The following is a 24,906-nucleotide window of genomic DNA, read 5'->3' as shown; positions in this document are numbered from 1 at the left end:
GATAATTCAAGATGCGGATATTGATGTCCCAGAAATCCAGAGTGCATTCAATTGTCAGATGTATTTCCATGAAGGCGTGGATTTTTAAGTTCTCGGGTTTGGGAAGAGTATCGGAAGACAAGGAGGTCACGATTCTGACATTCCACAAAAGATCAAAAGAAGTTGGTTTCGTCCGGATGAAAAGTATCATTCCGAATCTATGCTGGTGATGGGTGAACGACTATTTACAATCCATTATCCTCGAGCCTAAAAGAGTGTGTTCATATCATTCCGAGAAAAAAAGGTACGCCAGAGTCAATGCAACGCTAAAACAACAAAATGCAATGACAAGTCTAAAATGAAATCCAATCGCTATGCAGATGCTGATGCCCCGAACTCAAAAGATGCAAGTTCCCCCTCCCAGAACTCCTGAGGTGCTGGCTAGAGAGTAATCTAGCAGTATTGGCGCTGATTGGTATCGCGGACAGCGAAGCCGGAGACCCCATATTTGTCTACCATCGTGCTGTTGGCATCCAAGAATGTGAGAGGAGCATCAGCGCCCTGTTGAGCGTTCATGTTAACAAAGCCGAAGCCAACACTCTGGCCAAGGTTGTAGTCGAGAGTAACACCCATGGGAAGGTTTGGACTTGAGTATAGTGTACAACTGCGCTGATTATTGTCGATGGCAGCGCCGGCGAAAGTGTGCTTGAAGACCCAATTTGTGCAGGTGGTTGGATCATCCAGACAGGCAATTGCGCAGTCACAGGCAGATTTAATGCCATCTTTAGCGTAGAGGTTGACCATGGTTACGACACCAGTGATGTCAATCGCAGGGAAGTATCTTCGGTCTCGGTTAGCCGTTGTCTTGGTGAAGATTGAAGGGGAAGATTTACCTAACGCAGCCACCTTCGTTGGATGGAGCCTGGAGCTGAGGGAACATATCCTTGGTGACCCTTCCCTTGCAGATGGCATAGTCGTTATAATGGTCTTTGCTGGGGAAGATGTTGATATCGGTGTTGTTATCATCCCCACTGTCACGACTGGACTGGCCAAGGGGACCGGCAAACACAGAAGAGGCGAGAGCCAGGATGGAGAGAGCAGTGGCAGCTGAGAAATGCATTTTGAATGGATTACTGATTATTGACTGATGAAGAAAAGTCGTTGATGCTTGCTGAAGAGTTGAAAGATCGTGTCGTTGGAAAAGGAAACGAGCAAGGAAATAAAGAGAAGAAAGGACGAAAGAGATGAGGAAAATGCTGGTATTTTTCTATTGTATTGATGTTGTATGATGAGAAATTATCTCGTCGATGGGAGCCATCTATTATATACACTCTTGGACACTCGCTCATTCTCAAGATGTGCAAGGGAGGCTATCGTTGGGCGGCGTCGCCGATGCTATCCAGGGACATCTTGAAGTTGATTCCAAAAGCATGGCAGCTGACCTCAACGCCATCATGAAAGAGGCAGGCTGGCTTGGCGTCTCCTTCTCCTGCCGTGCAGAAAACCGAATTCCAGCCTGGCGGATGGGGTGACGGTGAACGATCAGTGACCATTAAGTTGAAGGCCATTGGTGGAAACCCCCCATTTGACAAATAAATTATGCATAATTAGCTGGGACTTCCAGTTCTGTCGAATCCCGTCAGTTGTGGCTTTCTTGCATGCTGCTGGACAACCGTTGAGGCTAGAGATTCATAGCCTGGAATAGGCCCGTCGCGGGGAGAATGCCTCAGGGCAGCCTTAGGGCAGGAACTGCGCCCTTGGAACAGGGGGTTGCCAGGGGGGCTGAGAAACCCCATGTTGCAAATTTGCAAATATGGTGGAGAGCTCAAAGTGTGAAGCTGTGATGTTGTTATTGGCTTGGCGTTGTTGCAGCTTTTGGTTCGGAGGCTGTGCTTGGCGGAGTAAGCTTTTGGCGCACGTCAGGTGACCATCCAGAAGCCTCAGAATAAGCTTTTCGTCGCAGCTCTTGATCCAATTGATTCTTTTATGGCGTCTGCAGTGAGACCCTATGCACTTCTTAGCTTGACAGCTGAAGGTAGTGCCGATACGAGACCGGAAAGCTCATTGACCGCATTGAGCATTGTAAGGAGCTGTGTATCGATCTCGTTGGTTTGCATATGGGTTTGCTCCTCAATCTCTCAGACTTCATCGAGTACAAAGATGGGACGCTAGATGGCATAAGCCAAATCTATTTTGAACCAGGTTCAGCCAAAACGGTAGCGGCCGTCTCTCAGGAAGAGATTTGGAGAGATTCGAACTTCGAGCTTGGCTGTCAGAGAATTCATGGCTGCATGAAAAGGTCTCAGACTCGACAAAGATGACAGCCTGAGGAAGAAGACCTTCATCCCACGATTCTATGTCAATATTAGGAATTAGGCTAAGGGTCGAATCTTCAACCCGAAGCTCACAGAGACCCAACAGGGCTCGCAGTAGGATTTAGTTTGCCTTGGAAGAAATGTTATCCTCTGAAGACTCAAAGCAGAATCCCATCGTGTCTTTTGGCCATCCTTCTTTGACCTGTGTTGAGCTGGGAACCTCCTTAATATGCTCCCAATGTTATTGCTGCTTGGCCTTGCTGAGACTTGCCATTGCTACGAGCAACACTGGTAGGCGTACTGCCTCATCCATATTGGCATATATGCCGTGAAACTTAAAGCTAATGGTTGTTGTTGTTATGATAGGAGACATATAATATCATGATTTGGAATGTTTATTTTGACACTTCATTCTTAACAGGTTTCCTCGATGCCAGCTTCGATGAAATAGACTGTGATTGTGCAACTGACTCTCCTCATTTTGGATAACGTGTACCCCGGCGCTAACCGGGATAAAATAACAGGAAAGTGGATTAACATAATCCCGATCAAGTCACACGAGTCACGAATCTGAATCCAAATTATTAGTTCATGAATAGCATGCATTTCATATCCCAAACTTGAATAAGTAGAAAGCCCTCCCTATCACCCCGTCATGTACACATAAGAGGAAAGACAAAACCAAAAAGTGTAATAGCAAAAATAGGTTATCCCAAGCACGCCTCAACGCCTTCCCATGACCTCTCCCGAGGACCATCGTGCCAGCGCACAAGAAACGACTGCGAGAGAAAGCGAATGGTTTGAATGAAGCCTCCTCTTCTCCTCTCATATCCTGGTGGTCCAGATAAATCCTGCTATCCCGTCCCCGTCCACCAGGTGAAGTTGCACAGCAATAAACAAGGCCATAACCAAAAAAACACAATCCATATTTTCCCATCCCCTGTACAATCCAAGCCCAAGTACTCTCCAAGCCACGTTCGCACTCGCAGAACGTGACTTACCCGTGAAGGTTCCTCTATTTCTTCAAAACAGCCTCGTACAATGTGACCAGAGAGCCAATGCCAGTTCCAACAAGAACACCTTGCCAGCCGCCATAGAGAGCCGAGTTGATCCTGGCAACATACTCGAGATCTACTAATCCGCCGAACGTGACATCCTGTCCGTAGACGACGAATGTCAGTAGCGCCTTCACGATGCTGAATGTCAAGGGATCAAAGGCATAGGTGAAATGCGTGCTGTGGCTTCGAGTCCTTGAGGGCTTGGCGGTCAAGTTGAAGAAGTATGCGGAGACGAGCGGGACGATGAAGCTGGTGAAAGCCCACAACGTAGCGGGGCCCCAGAATGAGCTTGTCAAGAGCAGGAAGAGATCTGGGATTTCGACATCGTATGGACCTGTGCCGAGGAGCGCGATCGATGGGATCGTGAACGCGTATCGGTCGGCAAGGAGCTCCTTTCGCAAGTTATAGAGTTCAAAGGTAAAGATGAGCACTTGGACAGCCACAACCGTTGATAGTGTTTCACGCGTAGCTTCTGCGGTCTCGGTGAGTCCTGATTGCTTATAGGCCTTTGAAACTCTCGTGCGCAAAGCTTGTGTGCGACGATCAATCGCGTCGGCAACAACAGCTGGCGACGGAGGTAACGGAACACTGGATGCGAAAGCAAGCGCAGATGCGCGAGGGGTTCGGGTCAGAGCGGTACGCGCGCGTGTAGTTGCCGGCTCGATTTCTGAATCATCGCTGGAAGAAATCAGCATTGTTATGATGGGGCTGACGCGCAGCCTCGGCGCGTTACTTACGTTGGAAGAAACTCCTCTGCAGCCTTTGTAACTCTGCGCTTGACTTGCTTGACCTTGGTTTCGGCATCTGATAGAGCAGATGCAGATTCCCTCTTCACTGGAGAGCTGTCACCACGACCTCTCGTCTTGTAGAATTGGGCAAGTCGCGGGTCGCTGGAGTGTTGGGCGGCGTTCTTGGTGAGATACTCATCCAGGCCGGCTTCGATATCGGTTTTCTTCTGCCCTTCGTAGCTAAGTAATGTCAGCCTATCTGCTGAATAAATGCGAGATGCACGGGTGTCTTATACTCTTTGTAGCCCACGGAATCGCACAGCTCTACTAGCTCCCCCTTTCTCATTTTCTGCAACCAGCTCGATGCTCCGGACATTTTGAAGAATGCGATTATGCAAGACAAAACTACGCGATCGCGATAAATGTGGTTTGGTTTGGATTGAGGCAAGGATGGGGAATGTGATGTGTTGGGGTTGAAGGCTCGAAGTTTGTTGTTGTAGGTCAGCGCAGCGGGGAAACGTAAATAAAGAGGCTGGATTGGCGGTTGTTCTGGTCGCTCCTGTGCACCGTATCGGGGATTTAGCGCCCAAGGAGCCGTCCTCGTCTTCCCGCCACCTGATTTTCACACTGGAAGCGGCGACCCTCAGCGGTGAGAGTTCCGCAGAAGAGAAAGGATTTTCGGTGAGCACCAGCTACATTTGTTCATTGATCAATGGAATATTTGGTGAGAATTGGCTATTGCATCTGCTCTCTATTGTGGAGGTTCATCAGGCCGTACAGTCGAACCTTCATGGCACGTCACCCACGCGAGCATCACTGCCAACCCATTATCAGCGCGTAAAACGCCACCTAAGCTGGGGAAAGACTCCCGATATCTAATCTACAATGTGTCCAAGCTCTGGTTGCTCGATGTCTATTCTACAAAGTTGACAAACCTCTCCTCTCCCTTCAGGACTGCCCGGGCTAGTATGAATCCATGTTAATCGTGTAGCTCCAGCGTGATCTGAGTTGCACTTCTAATCGTGCTTCTCGCCTTGTCCTGGGCCAGCTTGTACAACTTCGTTCGCTCCTCATCAGACATCTTGGGGACCTCTTCGTCTGTGGCCCCATTCATCCACTGCGAGTTCGATAAAATACTTTGGAAGATCACAGCAAGGACTGCAACCACTTTCACTTGAGCCAATCTCCTTCCCAAGAAAGATCTCGGACAATAAGAGAAGGGGATATAGGATCATGTCGTAGGACGGAAGAGTTGCACAGAAGGGTCCTCTCCAGTGGACCCTCCGAAATCTTTGCTGTCCTCTGATTCTGTTGCACTGTCAACAAGCTGTGTTCCATCTGGTGCACTCTTAACCAGCTATCTTTCTGGCCTGAAATCATTAAGGTCATGTGCATCATCTGCAACTTTCGAGCGCTGCGTTGGCCAGTATTGAGATTACTGTGGATGCCGACTACATTTAGGGACATGTGAGCCCCGGCTGGAAGTGTGGACCGTTTCCCGTCAACGACGATAATTTGGTCTTGGTGTTTTGAGACTTGCTTTGGAATGGCAACCACTGGGGGCATGCTTCGCAGCTGCTCATTGAGAACAGCACCAACAATTCCACTGAGCAAGGCGCTGATGTTTCCCTTGGCCGTCCAGCTGTTATAGGTGTAGTAGGCAGTTGGCCTGTAATCTTGGGTTCATTTCATTGTTCTATCAAGGAAAAATGGATGGCTGCCATCAGATTAGTATTGGGATTTTCCTTTTGAGAGAGCTCAGGGATAAGGAGCCCAGCTCCCATGGCAAGTGCGCATGCCGGCTACGGTAAAGCTCCTAGGCTCCGAGTTCTCATAGAAGAAAACAGCGAAATATTATTGAAATAAGGCTTACTGTTCGCTAAGGTTTCATGGCCGGCTACGACCATGACGAAGGCATTGCCTGGGATCTGAGTCAGACAGAGGTGGAATTTTGAGTTCTCCTTTCTTGACCTAGCCCGGAGATGACTTCCTCGCTCCCCGCTTCTCGCCATAGGCTTCGAACCAACGAACGCATGGTATCTATTCCATCGCCATGGTAGCCTCGATGTGCTTCTTCCACTTTCTGAGCAAAGAGTTCATTCATGTACTGACCCCAGTTGACAAAAGGCTCATGTGCTTTGCGGGCGCCTTCGAACGGGAGGTGCTCTGCCAGAATCAGTTCCTGCTTTCTAATTATCGAATAAGACTTACTAATTAACCACGGAGGGGTCAATATCGTCCAGACCAGGTTTGACAAAAGAGTATCGAGAGATGTCTCAAAACTCATTGGGTGTCCTCAGGTGACTCATTGCTGCTAAATACCGCATCTTTGGCGTTTTCCTTCTCGTCTGGATTCTCACCAGGCCAAAGCAAACAAACTCCGAATCCGACTCTGCTGATGATATGTAATGTCAACCGCATGATGTTCTTTGGAACCTCTTCAATTGTGGGATTTGTTGATCTGTCATCCATTTACTTAGCGTCCTTTGAGCCTGCCTGCATGCCTCTGCGAATACCAGTGCATTGTTCTTCTGATTGAAGTTTGGGGATGAAACCTTTCTATGCTGTTTCCATTCGCCTCTTTCTATTGTCGTCACGTTTCGCCCGAAGATGTCGAGAATACGGTAGGTTTCGAGGGGTTTGGGAAAGGCTTCTCGTTTGGCGGTGACTTGATGTATGATTTCTGCATTTGCCACATAGATATGGATGCACCCATGGGACACTAGTAAGAGTATATCTCCTTTCCTCGCGAATGAATCAAACGGAAGCTGCCAGACCAATCAGGTACGCTATATCTGTGATAATACCCTTAGCTATAACCGTATTGTACGGAAGCCATTGCTCTGTCCACTTTTCAGGAAGCTTATTGAGAAACGGAACCCACAATCTATGGGTGGCAAGCCACCATATATTCTAAATGCTGACGGCTGCAATCAAGTGAGTATGGTGTTGAACTGAAGGAGGGCTTGTACTCACGAGTAACTACATATGGAAGCCTAGCCTTCCTCGCTGCTGCAATGTTTTGAGAAGTCCTGATATAATTGAGCAATACCAGTAAGAAATAACCGCGATCAACGCAATTGCAATGGTAGAAGCCATTGTGACATGAATGGGTATCTTCAAAGCGCGACAACAAGAGAAGGCGTGATGAGGCAGAAGCTCAAGGAGAAGATTTTGTTTCAGTACCTGTAAAGAAAGGGGAGCAACGAAATTAAAACAACAGCGATTGAGAAGGTACAAATTGCAAGCGTAGAATGAGGGTGTTCATGCAAGATGTCGGCACATCGAGATGTTGTCCATGGTAGTGACGGAATCGATGAAGGTAGATCAAAGGCAAAAGTATCACCCTTAGCTCCCGAGTAACGAGTAGCTGAACGTTAACATCGGGGGTCGAATTGGATATCCCAAGACTGGCAAACCTGTCTACATCCAGCGGTTGGATATATCAAACACGTGAAAATTGTGTGACCGAACTTCTTTGGTGGTGGCTCGGACTTGCAGCCAAGCACTTCATAGGTCTTTCCAAGCCACAATCCATGAGGATTATCACTTCACCCACTTCGAGACCAATCAGATATGGAACAAAGAAGGAATTCCAAAGTAAAAGAAAGCCGTTTCAATCAGGTGTCTTTGCCGGCTTAAGGTGGCAACTCGCGCTTGCGAATACATCTTGGCGCTTGCTGTGATCACGAAATCATGATGTAAGCACTCGATCCTTCGAATTTAGGTAACTCCCTTGTTTTGGTTAGGCAGCTGAAGCATTGGTGGGAGCTCGAGTGAAAGATGATTCTTGGGAGGTTAAAATTAGGTGGCCGGCCCCGGATGAGAGAGAAGTCAAAGGGAATGGAAGTAGAATGCAGCTTCAGGACCCGGGGGCCCGAATTTGAAGAAACAAATAAGCTTAAAGCAGTCATACCAAAATTTGATGATGGAAATACTCGCTTCTATTTCTGGCAATGAAGAGAGGTTTGGATGCTGTGCCACGGCTAAGTTCTCTTCTCGAAAGGGAAATATTCGTGAGAGGTTGGCCATTTTTGGACATGGTTCCGAAACAGAAGTCCACTTCTGGCTAAAAATCTCCCATACATTCCGTACTTCTACCATAGCCTAGAGACTCACGAACATCGTCAAAATTAAAGGTTCGCAAACATTAGATCTGTGACGAAATATATCACGTGATGTCGAAGTGGATCCGTTCTCGCTAAGTTCATTTCAACGCACCACGAAAATCGCGAGAAATTCAGATCATCGACAACGAACATTTCAACTCTCCACCGACCACCGCGAAATCAGTCACGATGGTATGTATATCAATCTGTTTATTGCAGTCATTGGAAACGGAGGAGATGAAGCCGGAGCGGTAGAAAGCCAGGGGAGGCCGGCTCTGCGATTGCGACACAACTCGATCGACCGACCCGGAAAGACTCCGCAGACTCTCCTTGGATGCAGAATCGTAGATGTTGAGAAGTGGAAGACTAGTGCCTCCGGAGATATGCAAATTTGGGTCACAGGGGCATGATGGAGGAAGAGGATACGGAAGCAGCAGCGGAGAATTGAGGCTAACGAGAAATCCCCCAGGTCAACGTCCCGAAGACAAGACGCACCTACTGTAAGGGCAAGGACTGCAGAAAGCACACACAGCACAAGGTGACCCAATATAAGGCCGGAAAGGTACAGCGAACAGCCCTCTTGAGCGATCTGCATCTAACAAGAACAGGCGTCGCTGTTCGCGCAAGGAAAGCGTCGTTATGATCGCAAACAATCCGGTTATGGTGGTCAAACGAAGCCCGTGTTCCACAAGAAGGCGAAGACTACGAAGAAGGTCGTGTTAAGATTGGAGTGCACAACCTGCAAGACGAAGGCACAACTGGCGTTGAAGCGATGCAAGCATTTCGAACTTGGGTATGTCACCCTTCAAGAATCTGGCATTGTGGATGGAGAAGACGGAGAGGCTAACGATTTTGCAGTGGTGACAAGAAGACCAAGGGTGCTGCGTTGGTATTCTAGATGCTCAGCTCAGGGCTTGATGACTTTGTTAATGTGGGCATGGGATGGTGGATTTTGCGTGGACACAATGGCTGAGATGGATGGAACAAGGCACAGCTGAGAAGGTTGGGTCCTTGTATCTTATTCTGCACCGCCGAAGAAGCATAGCAAAATTTGCTGATACCAACTCCTCGAATCGCTGATGTGAGGTTGAAAGTGATCCAAGACTTGGAGCGATTCTTGCACAGCCCACCTGCTGCGGGAGGTTGGTACACTTTCTCCACGATGAAGGCTTCACTGTTTCTACTCTTCACTCCAGCACTCTGAACTGTCACGAAGCGAGCCCCTGTGTCGTTGGAGGATGATCCCTAACAATCCACATCTCTCAGGACATTCGCCAATTCTGTCAATTTGTCTGGCACGATGTTACTTGATGCAGGTATCTCCCACTCGGTGCTATGAGGTATTCTCTACATTCTAATCATAAATATTTTTGTCTATGGAATCTACGTATAAGAAGACGTGCTCTAGCAACCGGGCTCTCCCTCCTTTTTCTGCAGCTTTGTGATACCGCAAATCAACGCATCTACTGAGTCGTTTTCTATGGTAGGATAAATCTCAAAATCCTTTTCCAATCCTCACGGTGTTTCCTCCACCGTACCAGAGCGTGCCCTTTCTAAAGTCCAAACCCCTCTCCTGTCCAACTATCCACTGACCATCTTCTCTCCTCTTCCCGCCCTCCTTTGGCCAGTACTCTTCCTCTAGCCAAGCATTGAGCTCCTCAATCTTTTTAATCCAGGTGACTATCTTCTCAGGCGTATCATGATCATCCTGAGTGAGGAAACGTCCAACGGTGATGTGAGAACTGGGTACAACATAGCGAGAGTCAACGGAGACACCAGTTTTGCGGGCAATGTTAAAGAGATCACGACGCAGATGGTGGTACGTGAAGTCGTCGTCCTCTTGGCTTCTTTCCTCAGCGTTGCTGGTTCCCTTGGGAGGTAAAAGCTCTCCAGCAGCAGGTACGAAGGAGAGAGCAAGGGCAGCGCCATCGTAGGAGATCATGGGCTTGATGAGGCGGGCTTTGTGGGAGTAGGTGTAGTCTGTCATGGTCTCCGCAGCAGGCTTCCCGAGATTGGAGACGATGGCGTCAATTTCTGGATGTGTGAGAGAGTGGGTGATTTCGAGGGTTGTAAGATGGAGATTTGGGAGAGGCATCAGCCACAGCTCTAGGAGACGTTAATCACGGGATCCGGAGTGATCTTGATGGAAGGTGGAAAGTTCGAGGACCTGACCGGTCCACTTGTAGAAGAAAGACGTTTCGACGTACTCGGAGCTAAAGTCAACAGTTCTTGTTGGATCTTGTTAACCAGCGAACAGATGTGAGGAGGAGGACGGGCCCAGAATACAAGGCAGTGCCTGAAATCCTTGAAGCCAGGTTCAATTGACGGGTCCATCAGTCTTTCGAGGATAGGGTCTATGATAAGGCCCGAGAATTCTGGAGACAGGAGCTTGGCCTTCTGTTGAGCATTGCGAGTCCTGCGATGGGTGGAATAGCGGGCTTGGAGTTGAGCCTGGAGGGGTTAGCTTCGATAGGTAGAGGAGCACAGCATGAGATCTGTACGAGTAGATATGTAAAATGTTAAGAAACGGCAGCCTAAGAAACTTCGAAGGCTTCTGGGAAAGGGGTTCCCCTACCGGATTGCCTTCGCAGGCCTCGATCAAGGCATCGTAGGGATTTGCATAAGCAGAGCTGTTGACCCCTGAGAGGTCCTCGAATTTGTTTCGAGAGTCTGCCAATTCAGGTAACGGTGGGGCCATCTTGCAGGGTCAATTGCAGGGAGCTTTAGAGTCTTTTGTTGAAGGAAGAAATGTACCTTATTTGGCAAGTTTGAATTGGGTGGCCTGTGGCTTATCGATTAATTTAAATCACGGGGGTCGGCGTTGTGAAAACAACTCTTCGTCATCGGCATCCGTTGACCAGAACATCAACCTGCTCCACAACAACTTCATGCCACAGCATCGCCACTTGGAGATAGATGGTATCTCTATCATTCATCGCAATTCAGATGGATTATTCACAGCTCTTGATTCGGAAGGCAACATACAAAGACCCCTGCCTTCAAAGGTAGGTGCAAGGGAAGGTGCGACCGTGGAGCGAGCCTCCAACAACCCCTTACTTGCTTCAACCATCTCCCAATATCTCCGCCATAGACACACCTTGCAGTAGAGTCTTTATTGAACTCCTCTTCAACCTTCTGGGCTCTGGGAGTCTCTTTTCTGGCAGATTCTGGTCTCTTTCCACATTTTCATGGTTGTGGACCAGACAAGGCCGCTAATCGTAATACGGTAAGGCCATTCGGACCTGGTCCAATAATCGTCCTCCCACAATCAGGAACGTGCAAACTTTCTTTTAACCTCTTTGCAAGGGTTCGCGTCTTCCCAGATTCAAGTTCTTCGCGTCCCAAAAGGAGAAGGATCAACTACGATCTGTCCTGCCTCGACAACTCTGCTCCTCGCAACTCACTTAGTCACTCCTTTGAAGCCTCCAGGTCAGCCTCCTTTAAGAGCCAACATCCACTTGATAGCGACCTTGAGCCAGTTCAAGAGCTCGAGAGGTTCTTGGAAAGCTGATCTCGCTTTTTGGTACCTCGGTAGGTCCCCTCCTCTTCACCCATCTTCAACCTAACAACCACCTTCCCTCAGCAAACACTATCATCCACCGTTCACCAACAAGACTCAACAAGAGTGATACTCCCACGGCGATGCTAACGTCTTAGATTCTGCGATCTGCTTTGCGCTTATGACTCCCGTCTTCCAGCGTACTTGACGACACTAGCACGACATCTCGACCAACGTATACTCTATATTGCATCCGTCTACGGACGACCTTCTCCTTTGGTAAGAGCTTCAAAAAGTCTTTCTTCATCTTCAAAACATGTCCCCGATTCTGTTCTCGCCTTGCAAAGTCCGAGTCCTGACTGCTTGCAGTGTAGACCCGGGCCGCAGTGGCATGTGGGTTGTCCATCATTAAGGCAATCCCTGGGTAGTAAACTCTAGGTTACCACGCTCTTTGCTTTTCTCAACGCAAGTAAGTTCCATCCTTCATTGGCAGCGATACTTTGCTGTGGTCGACTTTTTGCCTTCAAACATCTAACTATTTCTAGTTGTGAAAAGCACGCATACAAGATGATGCTGCTTACTCTATGTGTATTCTTACTCGCATAGCTTGTGGAAAGAAATCGGTTACCAATGACCGGAGTCTTGTTTGACGTCTGTCACACTCGTTTTGCATCCAACAACTATTCGGCATTTGCCTTTGGCCACTCGACCCCAAGTCACAAAGGCTCTTGAGATCGCAAACGGTCCCTTTGACCTCTCGTTGGGATCACGGTCCCCATAAAAATTACTTCATGAATAGGATAATTTGCAACTTTTTTCTGGCCTATAAAAGGCTTCTTTCTTGGTGAAGTGCCTCAGACGTTTGGACTTGGTAAGTGCTCTTTCACGGCTTTCTCATGGTTTCGCTTGAACCTCCTTTTCTCAAGCTCTGATCTTCATTGCTAACGCTTTATTCTCTTACTGTACGATAGGTACTGACTTTCTTTCATGCTCGTTTCGCAATCTATAAGAGCTTACGGTTTCTCCCCGTCAACTGCATTGGGGCAACCGTACATCACGTGGCCAAAAACATACACTTCAGCACTCTCAACTGACTTCAGTCAAGCCTTCAATGCTTATCCGACTTGCTCTCTGCTACTTGGAGAATGTCAACATGACCTAGGACCGATACTTGCTTTGGAATAGGCATAGGTTACTCCGGCACTTGACCTCGCTGCCACTTTCCCAGACCCAACAACTCGTTTGGTAGTCATACTAACATTGGCAATTACTGTACAGGATATTGACATTCCCAGTGCATAAACTCGATAAAGGAAACATGTCGACCTTACTATCCTGACTTTATTCCGTCCCGGCAGGAAGGATTCGCCATGCATTTGGGAATCGATCTTAGTTCCCGCTTCTTTGCGGCCCAGCACCCACAGGCCAGTGCCACACCACCTACAACTATCGAAGATAGATCCAGCTCCGGATCAACTACCGACCCTGGGGCATCCTGTACCGATACCTCGGTTAGGAACCAGGTTATGGAGCTTGCGGACTCTGATGAGGAGTCAAGTTGGGATGAAACAGCCACTCTTCCTGATGTGGCCACCTCAATTCGAATGATTGGGAACTGTACAAAGGAAGTGTATCCACTGACTCGCAATGTTTCTTTGTTTGACGTGTCCAACGCCTCGGATAACCCGTCCGTAGCTTCAGAATGTGTGCAAATATGGTCTGACGAGGACGACAATGGTAGTCAAGAGCCGCCTTCGGCCTCCATGCCTGCTTATGGGGCTTCTCTTGCGGTATGGAAAGATGTTCTGTCTGATCCCAGATCGTCTATTTGGAAAGGTCGGGCTGGTGCTAAAGTAGCTGTTGTTTTGCAAAAGAGCAACACGAACAAAGAGAGGGTGGACAAAGGACCGACTCTTCACGTTTTATCCGTCTCGGAGGAGAATGCCATTGCTGGAAGGAAGGATCAACCCTCGAAGGGGGTATCGACGTCGAGGGATCGGACAGAGAGTCGTCTATGGCATGGTGGAGGTGGGTTCGATTTCCTGGTCGTTGTCTGATGTGGTCTGCAAGCTGCAGCCAGTGCCTAGTTCTGATTAGCAATTGTCGTTGGTGCTTTGATGGAGGGGTGTGCTCTTCCTAGATGGTAGGGTTACTCCTCTATGAAGTTATCCCTGGTGTCCTTAAGTGAAGCCTCATGATAGGGTTTGAGAGATAAATCTTCAACTGTCTTAATCTAAGGACGAGCTCGCCGACGGCGTCGGTGTATCCTTTCTCCTTAGCTTGGAGTCGCGTTAGTCAGTGCTTGCTCGCTTGCAAGTGGCCCTCAACGGTGGTCTGCCGACATATAGGAATTTCCAATCTCGCACAAACCTTTTTTTTTCCCTTTTGCAACCACAGCGAGAGCACACACTGTTGCAACAACACAACGACCTGCATTCTGCTTCTTTGCAGTTGCAGGAGGCACTTCTATCTTACAATTCGTACCAGAAACCTCAAGCAGGTGGAAAGCTTGTAGATCAAGTCCGTAAGTTCCCCTTTGCGTGGCGTCCGCTCACCCCCTGCCGCCCGCCGTCGTCAACACCACCACATTCCAAGACCTTGTGATCAATTCGCCCTTTCAGGCCATTGCTATCGCATTGTCTCTACACCACAGGTTACTTGTTCCCTGTCCCCATCGTCTTCCCTTGCTCCTGGCCCGATCTCGTCGAGGTCACTAGTTGCTTGGGTCGCCATCCAGCGCCCGTCAACATCGACCAGGGTTCTCTTCGCAGCGGCTCTGTCGCATGTCTTCGAGTCTCAGATTACTTGTTTCCTATTCTCTCCCCCATGATCATCATTCTCAAGCACTCATCCTCGAGACCCATCTTTTCACTCCGGGGTCTCTTACTCCGTCACTTCCGACTTCAAGTCAATTTCCCTGCACGCACGAGCACCACAAATTTTTCGAAACATGTTAATTGCAACAGGCTAACTCGTTCGCACACAGATAGCGCACGCGTCAAGATGTCCGACGGACTGAGGCGGTCCACGAGGCCTCGTAAACCCACATTTACATACATTGCGGACTCCTACAACAGCGCCAGCGATGATGATTTAGAACAACCGGTCATCAATGACGACTCCGACGGGTCCGATTACCTCGCAGATAATGCCGACGGTGCCTCCATCCATGATGATGACGAGCTGAACACGGATGAAGAGGCTCGCCCTGCGAAGAGAGCCAAGCTAGGTAAGACATCTATTATCATCAAGACTGCTTTCGATTTTATATTTTAAGGTCACGTGCTAACCGCAAAGTAGATGACACGGACGACGAGGACATTGTTGGGGGCGATCTTGAGATTGGCTCCAACAGCGATGAAGCTGAGGCTCAGTTGGATATTCCTGCACGGGGTACAAAGCCAAAGCCAAGAGCGAGGAAGACCAAGGCTTCTGTTGACGATGACCATAACCCGAGGTCATTTGCACGAGAACCTCAACCATACAAATTCTCGTACGAGAATCCCTTGGATTTCGACAGCAAACCTCTGAAGACGATATCGGAGTTTTTTGTAGATTTAGCAGACCAGCTAAAGACGAAATTTGGCGCAGATCTCTCCAAATTCTGCGGTAAATTTAACAAAAAGCCTCTCAATGTGGTCACATTATGCTCCGGCACTGAGGCACCCATACTTGCCATGGGCTTGGTCCAAAAGAGTAAGTTCCCCCTATTGTTCTTCCTGGTCTGCCGGCTAAATTGTATTCAGCGCTCGAGGCGAAATATGGCTCCGACAGTACATTTGTCTTCAACCATCAAGCAAGCGCTGAGATCCACCCTGCCAAAGCAGGGTATATCGAGGCAAATTTCTCATGCAACGCTATCTTTCGCGATATCATTGAAATCTCACTGCTGCAGAAAGATAATGTACCGAAACCTCATTACCTGTAAGTGTGTCCCTTTCTGTAAAAGTTTCTCTGCTAACAATCTTCAAGCACAACTATGTATGGCGGGAAAGCTCCTATTCCAATTGATACCGACATTATCATTGCGGGCTTTGCTTGCGATGACTTCTCCTCTCTGAACAATGTTCCAAAAGCGTTGGAAGACAAGGGTGAGTCTGGCGACACTTTTTATGCCGTCAAGGCATATCTTGAGTTGTACCATCCGAAGATCGTGATCCTTGAGAATGTCATGAAAGCTCCTTGGACCGATGAGAAGGCTGCAAATTGGAAAGGCAAGAAAGGCCAGAAGAGCATTCCCTGGCACTTGGACAGCGCAGGTTATGATTCCATCTACCTCAAGATGGATACCAAAAATCACTACATTCCACACACTCGGAACCGAGGCTATATGATCGGCATTTGGCGAGACAGCCTCCCTCACGGCGCAAGCTGGCCCGCCTTGGAAAAGAAATGCCGAGACACAATCGAGGCACTGGAGCGTACGGCGACGGTCCCTTTGGAGGCACTGCTCTTTGCTAGCGACGATCCTCGTCTCGAGGTGCTCGATCAGGAGCGTAAGACAGATACGAAGAGCACTCCATGGAACAAATGCAAGGTCGGTCACTATGATTACACCGGTGAGCATGGCCTTGGTGATCGACACCCAATTACGAATTGGAAGTCCGATGGATCGAAGGAGTTGCCTGACTGGCATCGCCCCATGCCCGGCATGACAGAACGAGTTGCAGACTCAATCGATGTCGCGCACCGACGCAATCTGGTTCGCGGATTCGACGATAGGGAGTACAAGTAAGGTCTCTCTGCCCTCATATAAACGCATTTACTGATATTTTCTTGCAGTCGACAGCTTGAATTATCGCAAAACGTGTTCCGCGTTGAGGATTCCGCACGAAACGGCGTGCAGCAATGTTTGACACCTACGAACATTGCGTTCTCTACCGCCCAAGGTCGTCGAATTACCGCCGCAGAAGCCGCTATTGTACAAGGAATTGACGCTGACCTTGTCGAAACCTCAAAATTGTCTGAACAGCTCCTGACAGATATGTGCGGCAATGCGATGTCTTCAACAGTTGTTGGGACGGTTATTTTTGCTGCTCTCTTAACTTTCCAAGATATTTTCAATTTGGAATCTCGGCAAGAAGCACCCGTTGAGCAGCAACTTCGCCCTTACAGCAACAAAGGCTTGAATAAGGTTGAGTCTAACTCGAGCCATTACACTCCCGCCTCTGTAGCATCCACCCAAGCTGCGGCGCAGTCAACAGTCAGATTGTGTTTCTGCGAGGGTCGAATCAAGACTGAAACAACTACGACCTTCTTGAAATGCCGACTCTGCGGGCACACAGCATGCAGCAAGTGTGGAAAGAATCCCAAACACGACTACGAGCCCTTCAAGGCCGAATTCATCAACGCACGAACTAGTCCCGTTCAATTTGAAGAGTTCATCAAAGACTCCGTTCCTAAGGAGATCGACTTGGGCTCTCTTCACTCTGAGGCAGTCGACTCTTTCCTCTCCGAACTTTCCAAAGCCATTCCAGAAGGGTTTGACCAGGGCTCATGGAATGATGTGATCTCCAAGATCGATACTGCATTGAGATCGACGGTTTACCATCGCGCCATCAGACGAGCGGAGTCGTGGACTCTTACCTTCGACTCCCCAACTGCCATTCTCAAGTTGGTTATCTCTGGTGGAAGAGTCGAATGGCAATTGTTTGCAAACGCTAAAGATCTGCCTCTTGGAAGTGCGGCTGGGAAGTACCTTCGTCGGTTCCCAATTGCTCGCATGGTCCCAGAGGGCAAGGACATCATCCAGGGCCCATGGGGGTTTTGGCTTCCTCTGAAGAAGAGCTTTGTGGCTACCGTAACTTCAAGCGGACCTCTGGTGCCCACATACCTCAACACCGCGGGCCTGGTACATGGCAATCACACTTATAACCATCAATTTGTCAAGATCGAGTTTGCCGCTTCAGTTGATACAAGATATCTTAGCGAGAGATTGGAAGGTGTTTACGTCGCTTCTCCGCAGTGTGGTCGGGCTTTCAATACACTCCATGTTCAACAAAGGAGAGAACCTGGAAAGAAGCAGCTTGGCTTTTTCTTCGATCACGAGCTTCAAACCGGAAACCCGGCACATCACACCTATAAATTCGCCACCACTTTCCACCGACTCGACTGGGGAGAATATGTCGACGCCATTGCCGAGTTTCCATCATCCTGGCGTCAGCCAATTATTCGGTGTGTCGAGAGTGACGACTCGACCATTCGTGTCGAAGGCACAAACATTCTCGTTGGAGATTATGTTGGCAGCGTCATCGACCAAGTTGACATCATATCCCATGGTCGATTTGTGACTCTCCACGATCGGGAACTCGCCCTTTCCGGATCCGAATTTATTTATCACAAATTGCCCGCCAAAGTCTCTCGACAGAACCTCACTTGCGAGACTGACTTGCCTGTCTTCATTTGCGAAGGAAGAATCAACTACGAAACCACTTGTCTCCTCCCGAAGAATCGCTGGATTCTGGTTGACAGAAAGGTTGGATCAGCCTTTTGGCGCGAGTTCCTTTGGACCTTGGAAAAGGAACTTCGGATTGGTGGTTATTCCGAGCACAATTCTACTTGGAATTTCTGGTCCAATGCCGAAGGTAAATGTCACTTATGCACTCCAGATGTTCCAGCACTTCTCTGGGTCCTGAAAAAGGGAAAGTATATCCCATACGAGCACCCAGAGCAAGCCTCTCAATGGGAGAAGGAACAAAAATCTCGGCCAGCGCCCATGAAGGTTCTCTTCCGGATCGATGATTCTGGAAAAATTGGCTTCCAAATTTCCCTGAATCCTGCCACCTTGATGCACCGAGCAAAGGCTCGACTCCCCGGCAATGGTGGCCCTCGCGATGTCAAGATGTCTTTCCGGTTAGTTACCGATCACGGCCGAAAGAAGAAGCCCGTCTTCAAACCCTTGATCCTGCTCAACAATGGCGATGTAGAGATGGCCAAGCAACCTTTCTCCCAGTTCACACTTCGGGACGAGCAGCGCAAAGTGCTCACGTGGATGCTGGAGAAGGAAAATAAAGGCACAACTTTCACAGAAGAAGAAGTTGTCGAGAGTACGGTCAATGAGATTGGTTACCGCGCCGAAGGACGCGCCACTCGAGAGATTCTTCGTCATGGAGGTATCCTTGCGCAAGAGGTGGGATTCGGCAAAACCGTCGTGATGCTCGCTTTGATCACCGAGCAGCGAGCAGCTGAGGCCAAGAAGCGAAAGGTCGTTAAAACCCCTCCCAACACCCCCGGCGCGATCCCAACGGAGGCCACTCTGATCCTTATGCCCTCGCATCTCGTCAATCAGTGGCGCAGTGAAGTGGAGAAGTTCCTTCCTCCCGAGTTCAGGAAGAAGGTCATTATTGTTGAGTCTGGCAAAGCTGTCAAGTTTTCGAAATTAACCATTCAAGACATAATCGACGCAGATATCATAATTGTTGCATGGGGCAATACCATCAAGCCACCTTACCTGAAGATATTGGCAAATCTTGCCGGACTCGTTGAGCCCTCCAAGACGGGCACTGGAGAGCGAGCCTTTGAGGTTTGGTATCAAGCTGCAGTTGCCAGAGTCCAGAGCAACATCGACTTCCTGCGAACCCTTGACAACCCGAAGGATTTCGTTGTACACCTCGAAAACCAATGGAAGTCTAGCAGGGATGAAGCTTCTTCCGTGGACGTTAGGGTGCCTTCTAAGCATGTCACTGGAGCATCTTATGTTAACTCTGACAAGCGCTCGTCAATGAAGGATGATTCTAAGAAGAGAAAACGAGATGTTCCGGATCAACAGACGGAACAGTTCAGCCACACGATACATTTCGCCGATGAAGATTGGAAGTCCATGACTAACGCCATTCTCGAGATGTTCGTTTTCAAGCGACTTATTATCGATGAACTCACTTACCGTTCAGGTTGGGTCAACAGCACCTTGAGAAATTTGCAGGCGCGAAACCTTTGGATGTTGACAGGCACGCCAGCGAAGGGTGGCCACAGCGATATCAAGAATTTGGCGGAACTTCTCCGAATTCATCTCGGAGTTGATGATTTCACTGGCCTGAGAAGCGATCTGTTCACTAAGAAGACCAGCGATTTGACGAGTGGGTTACTTCTCTGCCTTGGAAGGGAACGTGCTAACAGCCAAACAGAAGCTGAATTGTTCATGATATTTCAAGAGGCCCCCTCACCTGCGTGGCGTGAACGTAGACACGAATTTGCCCAAATTTTCCTGGATAACTTCTGCCGGAAGGTATGATCAGCTTCTTTTCTCCTTGGGTAACAGAGACTGACAAATCACAGGACCTTGCCGATATGTCAAAAATAAAGGTTGAGACATCTATATGCCTTGTCGACTTTTCGGCTTCTGAACGAGCAATCTACCTCGAACTTTTGCAGTTCCTTGCTGCGACTGATTTCGTCTACAAGCGAGGAAAGTCCGCAAAGGGCGACAGAGATGACCAGATCCAGCAAGTCGTTTCGAAATCTGGCGACGGAAAGCCAGCTCTCTTCTTGAGGGCTTCTCATTTTACCTTTCTCGGCGCCCAAAACACAGAACAGCTTTGTGACATGATCGTGGCTCGTCGTCGCAATCAAGTTCAAGACGCTCTCGATGAATTTGAGCTGCATCTCAAAAAAACTTATTGGCTACATAGACAAGAGCCCGGCTGTAAGAGATTCCATAACTTCAAATCTCGAGTAGTGTCTCGCAAGCTCGGAGACTTACAGGTCTGCCAAAGTCTCGAAAAATCCCTTGCAGACGCTGCCAAGAACTACCACAAGGAGCATTGGAGACAGTTCTATCGAGAGCCAGGCACGGATGTTAGGAAGTTCGACAACCCTTTGCCAGAGTATCCGGAAGGCAAGAACAAAACTCACGGCGTGTATAACGTCACGCGGATGGAGTTCGAGCTGCGGACTTGGATTACGAAGCTCAACAACGATATTGAGGAAATTATAAACCAAAAGCGAGCTCTTCGGTTTTTCCGCAATATCCTCTCCCTTCAACGCATCACCAACTTCGTTTGCGCGCACTGTGGCACTTCCGGCCTGAAGCCTGCCGACGTCAAGGTGATGGGCCAATGTGGGCATCTCTTGGGACTCGAATGCTGTGAAGACAATGACTGCCCAGTCGCTGGTTGCTCCGCTTACAACCGGGACTATCAGAAGCTCAATGGATTTAGTCTTGTTCAATCCTCATCGCAGTGGTGTTCCGAGCACGGCTCTAAGATTGACGCAATCATCAAGAAGATCCAATGGATCATTGATGTCAAAGATGAGAAAGCATTGATCTTTGCTCAATGGACTCAGTCCACTAACAAGCTCGAGGAGGCTCTTGTTGCCGCGAAAATCCCGTTTTCGGATTTGAGGAAGGAGCAAACATCTTCAAAGATCCTTCAGCATTTCCAGAATGGCACTCCGACCGCTGTAGGTGGAAAGGTTGCGAAGGTTCTGATCATGAACATTGGGGACGCAAACGCTTCTGGGAGGTAAGAATTTTACAGCCCTTCTATTTATATGCATGCTGACTTGACCATAGCAATTTAACGATGGCAAACCATGTCATTTTCATGCAACCGTATTACACCGCCGGCGAGAATGCTCAAGAGAACTACGACGCTGCGATCACGCAAGCCACCGGCCGAGCTCGTCGTTGGGGACAAGAGAAGCTAGTGCATGTCTACCACTTCCTCACTGTCAATACAATTGACGTGGACTACTACGAGGCCAGAAACAACGTTACCATCACCCGTAAGGCTGATGATCCTTCTCAAGGTGATGGCGAGGACCTTAAGGTTAGAACAGGCTGGGAGACTAAACTTGGCACTCATTTTGCTAGGTTGATGCGCTTCGATGGCGAAAAGCGAAAGCATCACTGAGTGACCGATCCTGGCAGATGAGCATGGTTGGAGAATAAGATTGTATTTTTGTTAGAGTCACATCCTTGTCCTCACACGCAAGAATCACTGAAGCTGAGGCTTCCTTTTTCCTTTTTCCTTTCCCCCCTTTTTCATGACATGAATGAAAGCATGGTGGCGTTGACGAGTTTGTTTCTGCCTTGGAAACTCTCACCGAAGACGGAATTATGCATTTGAGACGGAGTTGGGGAGTTGAGAGATCAGATTGGCAAATTGTAATTAGAGATGAAGAAATGAATCAGAAAATCCAGAAAACTCTCGTGTGCCGCTTGCGTGATTTTGTCATGTGATTTATTTTAATTGTGTTGTGAGGTGGTGTTGCGAGGGTTTTGGAGGTAGTTAGGTAGGTTGGGACGGTGAGGAGATGTGGTCTGAGGGAGGTGGACTGGAAGAATGGGTTGTTGGTGATGTTGGGATGTGGGCTTGCTAGAGAAGTGGTGGGACCTGTGAACTGGAAGGAGGGCAGGGACGTTGCGTGTGGATTGGAGGAGGTGGGGGAGTTATTGGTTCTGGTGCTGGCAGTAGAGGTTGTGGAAGGAAAAGAAGGGCTAGAATGTGCGGAGGCAGGAGAGGCGGGCTGGTCCGGTCTGTTTGTGAAGTTGGAGGGAGTCATGTTTTGGTGTCTGAGCAGTGGGAGATCAGAGATTGAATTGGGTTTATTGAGCTGGGGCGAAGCCTCGCAGACAGACAGACAGCGGAGTTTCGACACCGACGGGACAGCAGCAGCAGTTTCAACCCTGCAAGCCTTTTGCTGCAGCGAATGAGCGGCCGGTAATCCAAACCAGCGAAGCACTCCGTAAGCCCTAAAACAAGGTGTTTCGCCCACTGGCCAACCGCTGAATGCACAGTTCAGGGGAGACTCGGTCACCGTATCCGCAGCAGGCTCGGAGTGCCGTTGCTGCCGAGAGATCTGGATTATCAATCATTCGAGATGGCCTGGTGCGCTCTCCACGTCACTCCTTTTGTCACATCTTAAGCTATGAATGACCGGTATTTCACCTATTTTTTGAACGGGAAAGATGAATCCTTGATCCGGTGTTACAGAAGGTGATAAAAGGGGTCAAGAGTCACGAGATTCGACATCAAAACACGTCATGGCAGTCCAGAGTGGGAGTTCGGGTCCACGGTCAAATGAGCAGACTCCGTTGTTGATCGATGAGTCGAGGAGCATTGAGCGCGATGATGGGAGTTCGGCAACTTTGACGGATTCGCGGAGGAGGGATGAAGAGGATGGCGAGGATGAGGACAAGGCTAATCAGCATGTGGGGAGAGCGAGAGGTTCGCTGATTATGTTGAGTTTGTGTGGGTTGATGTTTTTGCAAGGTGTGTCTCTCTTCCATGGAATTGTACGAGCGGTTTTGTGTTGATGGTCTTTCTTGCAGCTTCGAACTTGTCTTTGGTCACGACCACTCAGTCGAAGATTGCGGAGGATCTGGATGCTTTTGCTGCGGCTAGCTGGTTTACTTCTGCCTACATGATTGCAATGTCAAGTACGACGATCTTGGCTGGCCGGCTGGCCCAGATCTTCTCTCCGAGATCTTGTGTCTTGGTGTCTTCGATCTTCTTTGGAGTTGGCGGCGTCATTGCCTCTCAAGGCAAGAGTATGCAAGTCTTCCTGCTGGGGAGAATTGTCCAAGGAATCGGAGGAGGTTCAATAATGACGGTCTCTTTGATTCTGGTTCTGGAGTTATCGGCCAAGAAGAGGAGAGGCCTGCATATTGGCCTTGTCAACTCGGTGTTCACAATGGGAGTCTCGTTCGGAGCGGTCATTGCTGGTGCTTTGCTGCCAATAACTGGATGGGTAAGCTTCTTCTTCATTTTCTCCAAGCACATATTAATTTGGTTGCAGCGATTCTTGATGTGGATTCAGGGACCTCTTTCTCTGATTTCTGGCATGGGAGTCTTCTTCAGCATCCCGACAACATTTACCGGAGGTGAAGAGGGAGAAGGAACTATCAGCGCCAAACTCGCTCGAATTGATTACCTTGGCGCTTTTACGCTCGTATGTTTCCTCTTAAGTGTTGGTTTCAGAAACTAATGTCCACAGGTTGCATCTGTGGTCCTCTTCCTCTTTGGACTCTCTTCACCCAAGATCGAGTACATTCCAATCACTGTGTCGATATTCCTCCTTATCGGATTCATTATGATTGAGTTCTACGTGGCCAGGACCCCGATTATCCCCATTACTGTCCTGAAGAACCCTGGTGTGCTTCTATCATGCGTTGCGCAACTTGGCCAAATGGCTTCAAGATGGACGGTGCTGATGTACGCCCCTGCCTATGCTCTCTCGATACGGGGCTGGAGCCCCGCTGAAGCCGGCTCGATCCTCATTCCAACGAATCTTGGCTTCGCATTAGGAGGTCTCGTGGTCGGCGGGTTTCATGTCAGGAGAGGAGGGAGCTTTTGGCTGTACGGTCCCAACCCTTTGCAGCTGCAATGCTAATTTATTACAGACCAAGCGTTATATGCTACGCCCTCTTCATGTGCACCTTTTTCCTACTCTCCCAGATTTCCAACGAGCATACTCCGACCCCGCTGTACCTTTTGGCGGTGCTTGTTAACGGTCTTTGCATCGGGGCTTCCTTGAACTATACTCTTGCTCATACCCTGCACTTGGCACCGCCATCTACCCATTTCATGGCTGCGTCTCTCCTCACCACGTTCCGCGCGTTCGCTGGCTCATTTGGCTCAGCTATTGGAGGTGGATTGTTTGTGCGGGTCCTGAAAGCAAGACTTGAGACGGGCTTTGCAGAAAATGGTGGCTTGGAAGGGAGAGAAGAGTTGGTGAGGAAGCTGCTTGGCAGTCCGGCTTTGGTACAGGTTTTGGAAGGAGTGGAGAAAAGAGTTGCGGTGGATAGCTATGTAGGGAGTTTGAACCAATTGTTTGTTGCTGCTGGCGGACTGGCGCTGGTTATGGTGTTTGTACAGGCTGGTACGGGGTGGAAGGCTGGCAAGGACGAAGAGAATGAGAACGGGAACGAGACCGAGGAGGAAAGGATGATAGGCGTTGAGGATGAGGAGTGGGAAGAAGGCATGGAGCAGGGTGTATGATTTATAATGTGGAAGTGCTGGAGTTTGGGTGATAGACATAGACCTCGACGGCTCTACATGTAGGAAGATAGACTAGATCTGGGTTCAAAGTTCCGTTGGATGCTGCATAAAGCACAGCCCCTGAATTTGAGCAGACCAAAGAAATATAAAGGCAGTTCATCTCATCGTACTTGCCCTCCTTTTAGCCTCATCGAGCTCCTCCTCCTTACGGATCTCTCTTCCGCATACTTGAACGAACATGCAGAGGAGCAGATTGTAACATTAACTTGGAAGTACT

General features: G+C 48.9%; 8 protein-coding genes across 8 annotated transcripts; 4 read left to right on the top strand and 4 right to left on the bottom strand.

The window, feature by feature from the left end:
* Nucleotides 1-432: 432 nt before the first annotated feature.
* Nucleotides 433-1,099, bottom strand: K444DRAFT_534265 (uncharacterized protein; the record flags this gene model as incomplete). The annotated part of the gene is made up of 2 exons (XM_024875204.1): nucleotides 433-820; nucleotides 873-1,099. The coding sequence occupies 2 exons, from the start codon at nucleotides 1,097-1,099 to the stop codon at nucleotides 433-435; spliced, it is 615 nt and encodes a 204-aa protein (XP_024734018.1).
* A 2,210-nt stretch (nucleotides 1,100-3,309) lies between these two features.
* On the bottom strand, nucleotides 3,310-4,456 carry K444DRAFT_534738 (uncharacterized protein; the record flags this gene model as incomplete). Its single annotated transcript, XM_024875235.1, has 3 exons — nucleotides 3,310-4,030; nucleotides 4,090-4,320; nucleotides 4,377-4,456. The coding sequence occupies 3 exons, from the start codon at nucleotides 4,454-4,456 to the stop codon at nucleotides 3,310-3,312; spliced, it is 1,032 nt and encodes a 343-aa protein (XP_024734017.1).
* A 285-nt stretch (nucleotides 4,457-4,741) lies between these two features.
* K444DRAFT_665545 (uncharacterized protein) lies at nucleotides 4,742-6,367 on the bottom strand (the record flags this gene model as incomplete). The annotated part of the gene is made up of 5 exons (XM_024887080.1): nucleotides 4,742-5,216; nucleotides 5,255-5,756; nucleotides 5,954-6,163; nucleotides 6,193-6,246; nucleotides 6,292-6,367. 5 exons carry the CDS (start codon nucleotides 6,365-6,367, stop codon nucleotides 5,060-5,062), a joined length of 999 nt encoding a protein of 332 aa, XP_024734016.1. The 3' UTR covers nucleotides 4,742-5,059.
* Nucleotides 6,368-8,378: 2,011 nt separating this feature from the next.
* On the top strand, nucleotides 8,379-9,087 carry K444DRAFT_644783 (putative 60S ribosomal protein L44; the record flags this gene model as incomplete). Its single annotated transcript, XM_024885006.1, has 4 exons — nucleotides 8,379-8,381; nucleotides 8,659-8,751; nucleotides 8,798-8,982; nucleotides 9,048-9,087. 4 exons carry the CDS (start codon nucleotides 8,379-8,381, stop codon nucleotides 9,085-9,087), a joined length of 321 nt encoding a protein of 106 aa, XP_024734015.1.
* A 427-nt stretch (nucleotides 9,088-9,514) lies between these two features.
* K444DRAFT_615573 (uncharacterized protein) lies at nucleotides 9,515-10,940 on the bottom strand. The gene is made up of 3 exons (XM_024880759.1): nucleotides 10,765-10,940; nucleotides 10,397-10,640; nucleotides 9,515-10,295 (listed from the first exon to the last, which is right to left on the bottom strand). Exons 1-3 carry the CDS (start codon nucleotides 10,885-10,887, stop codon nucleotides 9,685-9,687), a joined length of 978 nt encoding a protein of 325 aa, XP_024734014.1. The 5' UTR covers nucleotides 10,888-10,940; the 3' UTR covers nucleotides 9,515-9,684.
* A 2,118-nt stretch (nucleotides 10,941-13,058) lies between these two features.
* On the top strand, nucleotides 13,059-14,043 carry K444DRAFT_665543 (uncharacterized protein; the record flags this gene model as incomplete). Its single annotated transcript, XM_024887079.1, has 1 exon — nucleotides 13,059-14,043. One exon carries the CDS (start codon nucleotides 13,059-13,061, stop codon nucleotides 13,743-13,745), a length of 687 nt encoding a protein of 228 aa, XP_024734013.1. The 3' UTR covers nucleotides 13,746-14,043.
* A 648-nt stretch (nucleotides 14,044-14,691) lies between these two features.
* On the top strand, nucleotides 14,692-21,539 carry K444DRAFT_632251 (uncharacterized protein; the record flags this gene model as incomplete). Its single annotated transcript, XM_024883457.1, has 7 exons — nucleotides 14,692-14,917; nucleotides 14,989-15,384; nucleotides 15,435-15,612; nucleotides 15,661-16,419; nucleotides 16,471-19,912; nucleotides 19,963-21,149; nucleotides 21,200-21,539. The coding sequence occupies 7 exons, from the start codon at nucleotides 14,692-14,694 to the stop codon at nucleotides 21,537-21,539; spliced, it is 6,528 nt and encodes a 2,175-aa protein (XP_024734012.1).
* A 1,133-nt stretch (nucleotides 21,540-22,672) lies between these two features.
* K444DRAFT_654206 (MFS general substrate transporter) lies at nucleotides 22,673-24,815 on the top strand (the record flags this gene model as incomplete). The annotated part of the gene is made up of 5 exons (XM_024885930.1): nucleotides 22,673-22,901; nucleotides 22,961-23,379; nucleotides 23,428-23,580; nucleotides 23,626-23,987; nucleotides 24,032-24,815. The coding sequence occupies 5 exons, from the start codon at nucleotides 22,673-22,675 to the stop codon at nucleotides 24,627-24,629; spliced, it is 1,761 nt and encodes a 586-aa protein (XP_024734011.1). The 3' UTR covers nucleotides 24,630-24,815.
* Between the last annotated feature and the right edge of the window lie 91 nt (nucleotides 24,816-24,906).

This window comes from Hyaloscypha bicolor (assembly GCF_002865645.1).
Source record: "Hyaloscypha bicolor E unplaced genomic scaffold K444scaffold_117, whole genome shotgun sequence".
Taxonomy (NCBI): domain Eukaryota; kingdom Fungi; phylum Ascomycota; class Leotiomycetes; order Helotiales; family Hyaloscyphaceae; genus Hyaloscypha; species Hyaloscypha bicolor.
This window is presented reverse-complemented; position numbering and strand designations above follow the sequence as displayed.